This window comes from Dictyostelium discoideum, assembly GCF_000004695.1.
Source record: "Dictyostelium discoideum AX4 chromosome 2 chromosome, whole genome shotgun sequence".
NCBI classification, from domain to species: Eukaryota; Evosea; class Eumycetozoa; order Dictyosteliales; family Dictyosteliaceae; genus Dictyostelium; species Dictyostelium discoideum.
In genome coordinates, this window is record NC_007088.5 from 355,292 (window position 1) to 367,679 (window position 12,388).

The following is a 12,388-nucleotide window of genomic DNA, read 5'->3' on the forward strand; positions in this document are numbered from 1 at the left end:
AGTTTTTGTCGCACTAAAAGAAGTTTTTTCATTTTTTTTTAAATTTTTTTTTAATTTTTTAATTTTTATTTGTTAATTTTTTCATTTTTTCTTTTTTGGACAGTATCACACAACAATGAACAATAATATAGAGAATGATGATAGTATGGATGATGGTGAATTAGAGAAAAAGGATTTAAAATCAATTATAGAGATTGCTCAATCATATAGTATTTCAACAATTAGTTTAAATAAAGCAGAAATCATTGAAAAGATTAAATCAATAGTTAAAAGAAAAAGAGAATATGAAGAAGAACAAAAACAAAAACAAAATGTTAATTCATTTAATAAAATTAATAAATTAACAATTACAGATAATATTGAACCTACTGAAATATTATTTTGGAAATTATTTAGAAATATAGTAATTTATAAAAAGATATTCTCATTTATTGATAATCGATTCTCGTTAACATATGATTCAATGTCATCAATAAATAAATTAATTGATTCAAATCAATTTGGTATAATAAAAGAAAAGGTTTATAGAAATTGTAGATATTTACTTTTGAATCCATTTACTATTACTTTAGAAATAGAATATTTATTGAAATTATTTTCAACAATTAAGAGTTGGTAAAATATTATTCAAATAAACTTGGTAATCACATACAAGCAAATGTTAACATATTATTACTTCCACCAACCTATTATATCGAATCAATAGAGATGTTAGAATTTTTATTTTACAATCAATGTTATTACTTTAAAGATATTTTTTATAAGTTCAAAACGAAATTTATCATTACAGTAGAGTTGTGCATTTGAAACAAAGTGATTTACAAAATCTGAATAATTCTTATTTCTTTTAAACATTTTGAATCATTATATCCACTGCTTTAGAATTATCATGTAAACATTCAATCAACTTTCAAACATTAAGAAATTTAGTAATTAATAGACATGCTTTTGTGAAGGAGCCAAATTATCAAACAGTATCTTATTCAAAAGAATTTTTAAAATTTATGGATTGGATGTATACAAATTATAATAATGAATTGAAAAATGGTGGTTTCACTGAAGAAATACATCAATATCATTTACTCATTTCGATTGGTAGATTTGATTCCAACAACAACAATTACAACAACAACAACAACAACGACAGCATTAATAAATACTATAATGGTAACGAAGAAGAGAATGATGTTTATATTCAAAGATTACGATTATTATTAAATAATGTTATCCAACTCACTCCTCATCTATTTGAAGTTAATAATTTTAAATTTTTAAATTGGTTATTAACATTCATTATTTAAAAAGCAAACATGGAGAACAAATCTTTTTTTTATTCATACTTCTTTTAATAATTTATTATATAATTTAATTATCTTGACAATATTTTCCACCCTGTGTTGTATCATATGATTGTCCATTATTATTGCTATCATCAACCAATACACCATCATTTGAGGTTGAGTCACGATAACATTCCTCTATTTGGGTATTTTCTGATTCTTTGATTCTTTCAATGGTTTGTTGATCACGAGCATCTTGTCTGTTGGAAGAAGCATCTCTATTATTTGGATTACTATTGTTGGTTTCATCTCCTATTCCAAAGATATTTTGTACGACTTCAGCTCCCTTTTCAAAAACTACGTCTCTTACTAATAATAATTATTATTGTTAAGTTTAATAGTTAATAAATCTAATATTTAATGACTTGGAATTGAATATTTAATCCCATACTAATACATACTACCCATTTTTATTATTGATGATGATTTTATAGTTTAAATTATTTTGATAGAGGAATAAAATATATATTTTTAATTTTAAATGATAAATTAATGAATGAATGTTTTTTTTTTATTTTTAATATTTTTTTTTTTTTTTATAAAATTAATAAAATAAATTTTCTTCGAACTAATTATAATAATTAATTCAATTTTCATCACACAAAAGAAATTAACAGTTTGAAAATTTTCAAACGTCAAGTGTGGGTAAAATAAAAAAATACAAACAAGTAAAACAGATAAAAAAAAACTAACACTACTCAGGAGATATCTCCTGTGTTGTACAGTGTGTGGGGCGATGTTTTTTTTATTTATTTTTTTAATTAAAAAAAACTATTTGAATACCACAAAACTTAAAAATAAAGAAGCACTTGTGTGATGAATTTATCAGTTTTATGTTCAATTTTTTAGGGTATAAATAAAAATTGTATTATGAAGAGTATTACATAAATTTTTTTTAAAAAAAAAAAAAAAAAAAAAAAAAAAAAAAAAAAAAGGTAAAATTATTAATTAATTTAATTATTTATATATTTGAAAAAAAAAACGATGTAATTTTTTAAAAAATTGGATGTTGAAATTGTTGAGGAAACGTTTTCATTGTGACTTATATAATTAGAAAAAAATACTTAGATATAATAAAAAATTAAAAAAAAAAATTAAAAAAATATTCTATATTAAATAATAAATTTTTTTGTTATTTATTAATAATAAATTTTATTAATTTAAAAAAAAAAAAAAAAAAAAAAAAAAATAAAAATTCATTTTTTAGAAAGTTATGAGTTTTATTTTGTAGTTCCGATAAAAAAAAAAAAAAAAACATTTGAGACCTGTCAATTATATTTGTTTTTATTTTTATAATTTATTTATTAAAGCACTAATAAATAAAAATAAAAATAAAATAAATAAAAAATAAAAATAAAATTAATAAAAACACTTTTTTTTTTTTTCACATTTTCATTAATTTTTTTTTTTTTTTTTTGTAAGACAGTATTGCACAATGAAAAATAATAATAAAAATAATAATAATAATAATTTAGAAAATGAAAATGATATTGATGATAGTGAATTAGAAAAAAAGAGTTTAAAATCAATTAAAGAGATTGCTCAATCATATAGTATATCAACAACCAATTTAAAAAAAGCAGAAATAATTGAAAAGATTAAATCAATAGTTAAAAGAAAAAGAGAATATGAAGAAGAACAAGAACAAAAAGAAAATGTTAATTCATTTAATAAAATTATTAAATTAACAATTACAGATAATATTGAACCCACTGAAATATTATTTTGGAAATTATTTAGAAATAAAGCAATTTATAAAAAGATATTCTCATTTATGGATAACCAATTCACAATAAGTTATGACTCAATAGATGATATATGTAAATTAGTAAATTCAAATCAAGTCAATTTAATAAGAGAAAAAGTTTATAGAAATTGTAGATATTTACACTTCCATCCAAATCAGTATCATAACCATATTGCGGATATTCATTTTTTAGTGAAATTATTTTCAACAATTAAAGAAGACGATTATAGATTCTATAGAAACTTTTTTAATGAAGAGAATGATTATTTTAGTTCACCAAATCATATAACACAAGCATCAATTATTTCAAAGAGATTACAAGTTTTTAAATTATTTGTAAATGAATTCAATTATGAACCAACAAAAAAAGATCTTCTATATTCAATTATTTCAGGTTCAAACAAATTCATTAAATATATATTAGAATTAAATTCACCAAATTCAGTTTTATTTGATAGAAAAATAGTTGATACTGATTTTAAAGATTTCTATGCTAAAGGATTTGGAAGTAATTATCCTACTAAAGAAGATAGTTTTTTCAAAGGGTTTTTATGTTTTTTAAATAACATTAACCTTGATGAAAATGATAGAGATCAATATTATAAGTTATTAATTGGTCAATCCATTCATAACCCATATTCAGGTTATGGTTTTCAAATTAATGAAAAGTCAACATTAAAATCATTAATCACCACTGCTAGATTAATTTTAAAATTAAAAACACCATCCGCATCATACAAAGTACAATTTAAAGAAGAATGTTTCCCAAAAGTATTAAAAAAAATCGAAGCAGTCGCAACAATTGAAGAGATTGATAATTTCATAAAGAAAATTGATAAAGTGAACTTAAAATCATTTTTAGATGATCCTATCAATTTTAATAATAGTGATGATAATAATGAAATTAAAAATTTTATAAAGAAATTATTAAAATTATATTATTTAAATTTTAGTATTGAACTATCAAATACTTTATACTTTTGTTATTATCATGAAGATTCCAATGATGATTATAAAGTTTTTCATTTTCATCATTTAATTGAAACTGCATTTAGATTTGGAAATTATGAAATTTTAGAATCATATGAAACAATCAATTGCCTACATTTTTTACCAGGAATTGGTCAAGATCATAGTAATCAAAATCACGATAGTCATCGTTATAAAGTTTTATTTTCACATTGTTTTAATAAAGGGAAAAAGATTAAATTCATTGATCACATAATTCAAAGAACCATTCAACAACCAGAACCTGGATTTCAAATTTATTTCTTGTATATGCTTGTAATTCATAATAATATAGAGTTGGTAAAATATTATTCAAATAAAGTTGGTAAAAATATACAAGTAGAATCTATTGGAAGATTAACTCCACCAACCTATTATATCGAATCAATAGAGATGTTAGAATATTTATTTTACAATCAATGTAATTACTTTAGAGATGTGTTTTTTGATGGCAAAAAAAGTACATTTTATAAAAATTTAGAATTATTAAAACATTTTGAATCATTATTAAATAAATCAAAATTAGGATGTGGTAGTGGTAATTGTAGTGGTATGCATTCTTATAATGGTCTTGTTAGCTTTATAAAAGGTATGGGCTTTGGAAGTGGTATATATGGCTCTTTTGAGTATAAATCAAATAAGAATTATGTAGATTTTGCAAAACACTTTGCTTCAAATCCACAAATTTACAAGGGTTATACATTTGATTACGAGCATTTGTTTTTATTATTTACTACTCCTGTATCATCATCATCATCATTTTCATCTAAAATTTCAATTAACTTTGAAACTTTAAGAAATTTATTAATTAACGCATATTCTTTTGGAAGAAGCCCAATCTTTGAAAGATCAAAACCAACACACACACAACACCATTATTCAAGGGAATATTTAAAATTTTTTGATTGGATGTGTATAAATTATAGTCATGAAATTGGAGATCGAAGTTGTAGATTCTTGTATACAAATGAAGAAAGATATAAATACCATTTACTTATTGCAGTTGATAGAATAGATCTTGACAAAGATAATTATTATAATGGAGGTAATGATCAAGAGGAAGGAAATATTAGTGTTTATATTGAAAGATTGAATTCCTTAACATATGATGTCATATATTTCACCCCATATTTATATGAAATTAATAATTTTAAATTTTTAAATTGGTTTTTAACAATCATTGAAAAGTATCACAATTCCAAATCAACATCATCTCATGATAAATCTATTATGGAGTCAATGGTTTTCACATTTATGGAATATATTACATTACATTCAAAATTACAAATACTTGAATACATTCATCATAATTTTCATTTCATTTTAAAGAAACAATCAGATGGTGGAATATTAAATATTGGAGAATTAAAATCTTTTATATTTTCATCACTTAAAAGAGATTCAATTAAAATTTCTAAATTCCTTTTTCAATTTATTACCATCACTAAAAATGAATTTGGTAAATATTCAAATGAAAAAACAAAATCATATTTTAAAAATATGTTTAAATAAATAAATAATAAATTAAATTACTTTTTTTAAAAAATTGAATTTCTTATTTTGGAAATTGTGATTGAAAATAATTGTTTAATTTTATTTATTTATCTGATTTTATTTTATATTTTTTTTTTTTTACCACTTCACTATCAGCGCTACCACCACAACTTCAATCAGCGCCGCCACCACTTCTACTATAAGCGCCACCACCACTTCTACTATCAGCACTAACACCACAACTTTAATCAACGCTACCACCACAACTTTAATCAGCGCTAACACCACTTCTACTATAAGCGCCACCACCACTTCTACTATCAGCACTACTACTTCTATTAGAACTACCACTATAAACACCCCATTTCTATTATTATACTGCAGTTACTGTCACTGTTATTATCACTGTTGCTATTACTATTATATTCAGTAATACGATTCCCAATGCTATTTTAAATAATTCTTTAATGTTATTACCAAAATGATGCTCATAAATTAATGATTTTAATAATTCTCTGAATCTTTTTAACCAACATTTTAGTGAAAATGAAAAAAAAAAAATAAAAAAAAATAAAAAAAAAAAAAATAACCACAAGTCAGCAAAATTATAGTGCGTTTTGAGCAAATTAATCATAAAAAAAAAAATTAAAAAAACTCACCCAAGTCAAACAAAAAAAAAAAAAAAAAAAAAAAAAATAAAAAAAGGGTTTAAACTCGCCATAAAATATTAAAAAACTTTCTAAGTTAATTATTATGAATATTTTTTTTTTATTTTAAAAATTTAAAACTATACAATAAAAATATTTTATACTAAAATTTTTTTGAAAATAAAATAAATTGAATTTTATTTATTTATTTATTTTTATTATTATTATTATTAATATTATTATTATTATTATTATTATTATTATTATTATTATTATTATTAATAATAAAAAAGGCAACTAAATGGCCGATTACTCTGAATCAATATCAATTATTGTTGGTGATTCACCAATAATTACACAATCATCATCATCATCACTGAATATGATGGATAAGTCATCTCGAAGCTCAATCATCAAGCCTATAAAGCATTTGACCACCTTTTGATCATTTGTTATAAAAGGTGGTATATTATTGATGATTGAGTGACACTTTCCCATTTTTGTGAGAATAAATTCTGATGATTCTTTATACTGATCATAGTGAAGTGAAGCGAGGTGATTACTGAATACATGGATATCGCCACATTTATAACAACTCTTGTTTCTATTTGCATATACTAACTTTGTCATTATACCAATAATATAAACAATTGAGTTAACACATAATAATGTTTTATCTTCTTTAAGATTGTTAAAATAACCCAACACACTATTGTACTGGTCTACATCTGAGATCAATTTACTCATCATAAATGACCCTTTGGTGCCTTCAGATTTTGAAAAAATCGAAGAATCACCACAAAGGCATTTTTTTGTTTGTGATGAGGAGGTTGTTGGGGACATAAATGATGAATGTGATGAAGTTGAGGTAATTGTTGTTGTTGAAGAAGAGGATGTAGATATTGATGGTTTGGTTAATGAAGAGGTGGTAAATGTTGTTGTTGTGGTGTTTGTTGTGGGTTTCAAATACTCTTCATTACTTGATTGGTTGTTTTCAAACAAAAGGTGCATGGAGCCAATATTTACAACTTCAACTTCTTTTTCTTCAATGTTATCTGGTGATAGGATGGCCTTAAGCTCATCACTGATCTTACCAGCAAAACTTTTTTCACCCACGGTTCTGATTTTATCTATAAAAAAATTAATAAATAAATTTATTATTATTATTATTACTATTATTATTATTATTATTATTATTATTATTATTATTATTATTATTATAATTTATATATAAAATTATATATTTACCAAGTCTCAATCTCTTTTTATCTCTAATGTCTTTTTCTTCTTTTTCTTTTTCAATTTGTTTATCCAATTTGAATTTGTCCTTGTCCAATTTTAATTTCTCTTTTTCAAGCTTAATTCTAAGCTTTTCTTGTTGTTCTTGAATTTTTGATTGATTTCTTTTCTCCCTGTCCGAGAAAATTCTTTCGGTCTCTTTTGCTATATATAAAAAAAAATTAATAAATTATTATTATAAGTATAATTATCTATATTATAAACAAATTACCTTTTAACATTGTTTTATATTCCTTTGGATGAAAGGAACAACTCAAACAAATTTCATATCCTGGGCATGGTTGGCATGGTGTAGCACCCCTTCTTTTTTGGCTGGTACAATTGCTATTGAGTTTGTGACATGATTTACAATATAGTTTGGTTGAGTCCATTATAAAATAATGAAAAATGATTTTAAAAAATAATTAATAAATAAAATAAATATGAAAAAAAATAATAGATAAATAAAATATGAGTGAATAAAATAATTAAAGTTTTAAAAAAAACAATTTAAATACTTAAAATATTTCATTGTAACTGAGTTATCTTTGTTTTGATAAAAGATTTTATTTTTATTTTATTTTATTTTTCTTTTTTTAATTTAAAAAAAAGTGGGGGAAAATATCTCCAACTGTTTTAAATTTAATTTTTTGAATATGGGGTTAGAATCGGTAATATAAGTAGAGCTGCTCGTGAAAATGGTTTGACCAGAAATCAACTCAATTATTACCGTAGAGATATCAAAGATAATAGAATTAGACAATCCCATGGCGGCTCCAGATCTCCACGTACATTTACTACAGAACAGTATGAACTCTTGGTGGCAACTGTGGTAGCAATGGTTAATGTCCGACCTAATCTCACAATGAGGGAGATCGCCCAAGAAATTAACTCAGATCAAAATAGTATTTTTTATAAAAAGGTCAACAAATCGAGGATATGTTCAATATTCAAAGAATTGAAATGGAATTACCACTCTCCAACCTATAAACAAGTAAGTAAAAAAGTTTTAATATATTAAATAACTAACTATTTGTTAATTTTTTTTTTTTTTTTTTTTTTTTTTTTTTTTTTTTTTTTTTTTTTTTTTTTTTTTTTTTTTGGAAAATAAATACAAAACTGAAAATTTATTAAAATTATTTTATTTTAATACAATAATTTACAATACTGATTGGAAAAACATTTATTTTTTAGATGAATGCTCATTTTCTTCTAGAGGTATTATATTTTATTATTTTAGATGAATATAAATATTTATACTAATTTTTTTTTTTTTTTTTTTTTTAAAAATATTTTTAATTAAATAATTGTCTTTCTTTCCATCCATTCTGAATTCCACTATTAACATTATAAGGTAATTATATAACTATTTATTAATTTTTTTTTTTTTTTTTTTTTTTTTTTTTTTTTTTTTTTTTTTTTTTTTTTTTTTTTTTTTTTTTTTTTTTTTTTTTTTTTTTTTTTTTTTTTTTTTTTTTATTTAAAAATAATTAATTAAAACTAATAAGGTTTTTTATTAGAATTAAGGAGATCTAAAGCTGTTGGACCGATTGGAGAGCCGGTTTATGTTACCAATAGCACCAGCATTTCTGAGACCTACAATGGGTTTTTCACCATCAGTTTGGATGATTGTTTGTATAAAATCCGTGATAAAACCAATAATACTGAAGACTTCTTTCAATATGTTAGAGAACTTTTGGAAAGTGGATTTTGCAAGCCTGGTTCATTATTGGTAATGGACAATGCTCCAATTCACGGTGGTATCGAAGCTTTAAATGCACTATTTGAATTGTTTAATCAATATTCCGTTCAATTGATATTTCTTCCTTCCTATTCTCCAGAGTTGAATCCCATTGAGCGTTTCTTTGGCTATATCAAGAACCATTTCTACCGAGAACGTAATTCCCATGGGTCCTTCCTTGATGAGATTATTGACACTATCGATAATTCTCTCATTAAAAACAAAGAACTGTTCATTGGATTTTATCGCCAAAGCCTAAACTTCTGGTCTGAAAAAAAAAGAAATCAATACCAAAGAAAAAGGTGAAAAAAGAAAAAATAATAAAAAAAAAAAAATAATAAAAAAAAAAAAACAAATAAAAAAAAAAAAAAAAAAAAAAGTGTTTGATTTGAAAAATTTAAAAAAAAAAATTAAAAAGTGTTTGATTTGGCTAATCCGCACAATAACAAATCTTCAACCCCTCTCAAAAAAAAAAAAAAAATGAAAATAAAAAAAAAAAGTGAAAATAAAAATAAAAATACCAACCAAAAAAAACAGATCTTTTGCATTCGATTGTTTCAGGTTCAAATAAATTCATTCAATATATATTAGAATTAAATTCACCGGATGCAGTTTTATTTGAAAATAGTTGATACTGATTTTAAAGATTTCCATTCCAGAGGATTTAGTAAAAACTATCCTACAAAAAAAGATCGTTTTTTCAAAGGGTTTTTATGTTATTTAAATACCATTAAAGTTGATGACAATAATAGATCAATATTATCAATTATTAATTGGTACATCCATTCGTAATCTATATTTGGATAATTGTTTTGAAATTAATGAAAACTCAACATTAAAAACATTAATCACCACTGCTAAATTAATTTTAAAATTAAAAACACCACCATCACAATCATCACCATCTTTAGATTTAAAAGTAAAAGAAAAAGTAGAACAAGAAAAAAAAGAAGAGGAAGAAGGAAAAAAAGAAAAGGTTTTTCCAAAATTTATAAAAAATATCAAAGCAGTTGAAACAATTGAAGAAATTGATAATTTCATAAAGAAAATTGACAAAGTGAACTTAAAATCATTTTTAGATATTCCAATCAACTTCAGTAATAGTGATAATAATGAAATTAAAAATTTTATAAAGAAATTATTAAAATTATATTTTTCAAATTCTGATACTAAAGTATCAAAAATTTTATATTTCTGTTATTACCATGAAGAATCCAATTATGATTATAAAACTATATTCCCCTCTACTCTTCATTTGATTGAAACTGCATTAAGATTTGGAATTTATGAAATTTTAGAACCAAAAAAAACAATGGGGTGTCATAATTTCTTACCAAAAATCGGTCAAGATTCTAATTATCAATATTATAATAGTCATCGTTATAAATTTTTATTTTCACATTGTTATGATAAAGAGAAAATGATTAAATTCATTGATCGTATAATTCAAAGAACCATTCAACAACCTGAACCTGGATTTCAAATTTATTTCTTGTATATGCTTGTAATTCATAATGATATAGAGTTAGTAAAATACTATTCAAATAATGTTGGTAAACATCTACAAATATATTCTCCTCGGGAAATATTTCCACCAACCTATTATATCGAATCAAAAGAGATGTTAGAATATTTATTTTACAATCAATGTAATTACTTTATAGATGTTTATTTTAAATCTTACAAAAGTTCATATTTTAAAAATTTAGAATTATTAAAACATTTCGAATTATTATTTGTTGTAGGGAATTTTCCATAAAATTTCACTACAGTAGCGTAGTGAATTTTATTATTTAATTTCACTACAGTAGCGTAGTGAAAAAAAAAAATCACTGACCTTAAATTTTTTTTTTTTTCAAAAAACAAATAAAGTTTATTAAATTGAAATTTTATTTTTTGTTTTAATTATTATTTTATTTATTTTTATTATAATTATTGTTAATTTTTTTTTTTTTTTTTTTTTTTTTTTTTTTTTTTTTTCAATTTTTTTTTTTTAAATTTTTTTCAATTTTTATTTGTTTATTAAATTGTAATTTTATTTTTTGTTTTAATTATTATTTTATTTATTATTATTGTTAATTTTTTTTTTTTTTCAATTTTTTTTTTTTTATTTTATTTTTATTAATTTATTTTTATTAACTCCCTGAGTTGTTCAATTGCTTGATTTACCATATCACTGTAAACACTGCACACAATTGAATTTTTTCTAGCTTTGTTACCTCTGGTGCATTTGATGTTTTTGCATTTTCCTTTGTATACAAAAAAGTCCAAATATAATTCGTTTTCTATTACAGTTTTTACACAATGTTGGTGAAATTGTTTTGATTTTAATTTTAATGCTTCTAACATCATATTTGGATTTTTAACGATTAAAGCATCACCACTATTTACATATAGTACTTTGGCTGCTTTTTCGAGGAATTTAGTCAAATTTTCCTCTGAATCTAACTATTCTTCATTGCCATATTCAATGGCTAAATTTCTTAAGAGTTTTATCGAATCTATTAATTCTTCGATCATTCTTTTTTTTTGAAATTTTTTTTTATTTTGTTTTTTCAATTTTTTTTTTTTATTTTGTTTTTTCAATTTTTTTTAAGTTTTATTTTTTTTTATTTTTTTTTATTTTTTTTAACAAATGTAATTTTTTTTTATTTTTTTCAATTTTTTTTTTTTTTTAATTTTTAATTTTTTTTTTTTTTTTTAATTTTTTGTGTTGATTTGTGTTTTTTTTGTTTTTTTGATTTGGCCACTTGTTTTTATTTTCTAATTTCCCCATACCCCCTTCTATTAATTGCAACCAAATCAAGTTCTAATTTTTGTGTCCTTGTTAACTTTGTTTTTGCAACTTTTTTTGAAGGTATCACATTAACGATTTTTCCTATTGATGGTGATTTGGAAGGTGATTTAAATGGTGATTTAAAAGGTGAATTGGAAGGTGATTTAAATGGTGAATTGGAAGGTGAAATGGATGGTGATTTGGAAGGTGATTTAAATGGTGATTTGGAAGGTGATTTAAATGGTGATTTAAATGGTGAATTGGAAGGTGAAATGGATGGTGATTTGAGAGGTGATTTGGATGGTTTAGAATGTGATTTTAAAGGAGGTTTATTAACAATTGGTATCTTATGAGGAC

At 22.6% G+C, this 12,388-nt stretch overlaps 6 protein-coding genes across 6 annotated transcripts; 3 read left to right on the forward strand and 3 right to left on the reverse strand.

Annotated features, from left to right (window-relative positions):
- Nucleotides 1–115: 115 nt before the first annotated feature.
- On the forward strand, nt 116–1,301 carry DDB_G0271164 (hypothetical protein; the record flags this gene model as incomplete). The annotated part of the gene is made up of 2 exons (XM_640676.1): nt 116–611; nt 931–1,301. 2 exons carry the CDS (start codon nt 116–118, stop codon nt 1,299–1,301), a joined length of 867 nt encoding a protein of 288 aa, XP_645768.1.
- Nucleotides 1,302–1,365: 64 nt separating this feature from the next.
- DDB_G0271162 (hypothetical protein) lies at nt 1,366–1,748 on the reverse strand (the record flags this gene model as incomplete). The annotated part of the gene is made up of 2 exons (XM_640677.1): nt 1,366–1,649; nt 1,742–1,748. The coding sequence occupies 2 exons, from the start codon at nt 1,746–1,748 to the stop codon at nt 1,366–1,368; spliced, it is 291 nt and encodes a 96-aa protein (XP_645769.1).
- A 1,027-nt stretch (nt 1,749–2,775) lies between these two features.
- Nucleotides 2,776–5,607, forward strand: DDB_G0271438 (hypothetical protein; the record flags this gene model as incomplete). Its single annotated transcript, XM_640678.1, has 1 exon — nt 2,776–5,607. The coding sequence occupies one exon, from the start codon at nt 2,776–2,778 to the stop codon at nt 5,605–5,607; it is 2,832 nt and encodes a 943-aa protein (XP_645770.1).
- A 250-nt stretch (nt 5,608–5,857) lies between these two features.
- DDB_G0271160 (hypothetical protein) lies at nt 5,858–7,906 on the reverse strand (the record flags this gene model as incomplete). The annotated part of the gene is made up of 4 exons (XM_640679.1): nt 5,858–5,956; nt 6,594–7,366; nt 7,410–7,679; nt 7,747–7,906. The coding sequence occupies 4 exons, from the start codon at nt 7,904–7,906 to the stop codon at nt 5,858–5,860; spliced, it is 1,302 nt and encodes a 433-aa protein (XP_645771.1).
- A 1,829-nt stretch (nt 7,907–9,735) lies between these two features.
- DDB_G0271158 (hypothetical protein) lies at nt 9,736–11,014 on the forward strand (the record flags this gene model as incomplete). Its single annotated transcript, XM_640680.1, has 2 exons — nt 9,736–9,816; nt 9,992–11,014. 2 exons carry the CDS (start codon nt 9,736–9,738, stop codon nt 11,012–11,014), a joined length of 1,104 nt encoding a protein of 367 aa, XP_645772.1.
- Nucleotides 11,015–11,376: 362 nt separating this feature from the next.
- On the reverse strand, nt 11,377–11,607 carry DDB_G0271440 (hypothetical protein; the record flags this gene model as incomplete). The annotated part of the gene is made up of 1 exon (XM_640681.2): nt 11,377–11,607. The coding sequence occupies one exon, from the start codon at nt 11,605–11,607 to the stop codon at nt 11,377–11,379; it is 231 nt and encodes a 76-aa protein (XP_645773.2).
- Nucleotides 11,608–12,388: the final 781 nt, after the last annotated feature.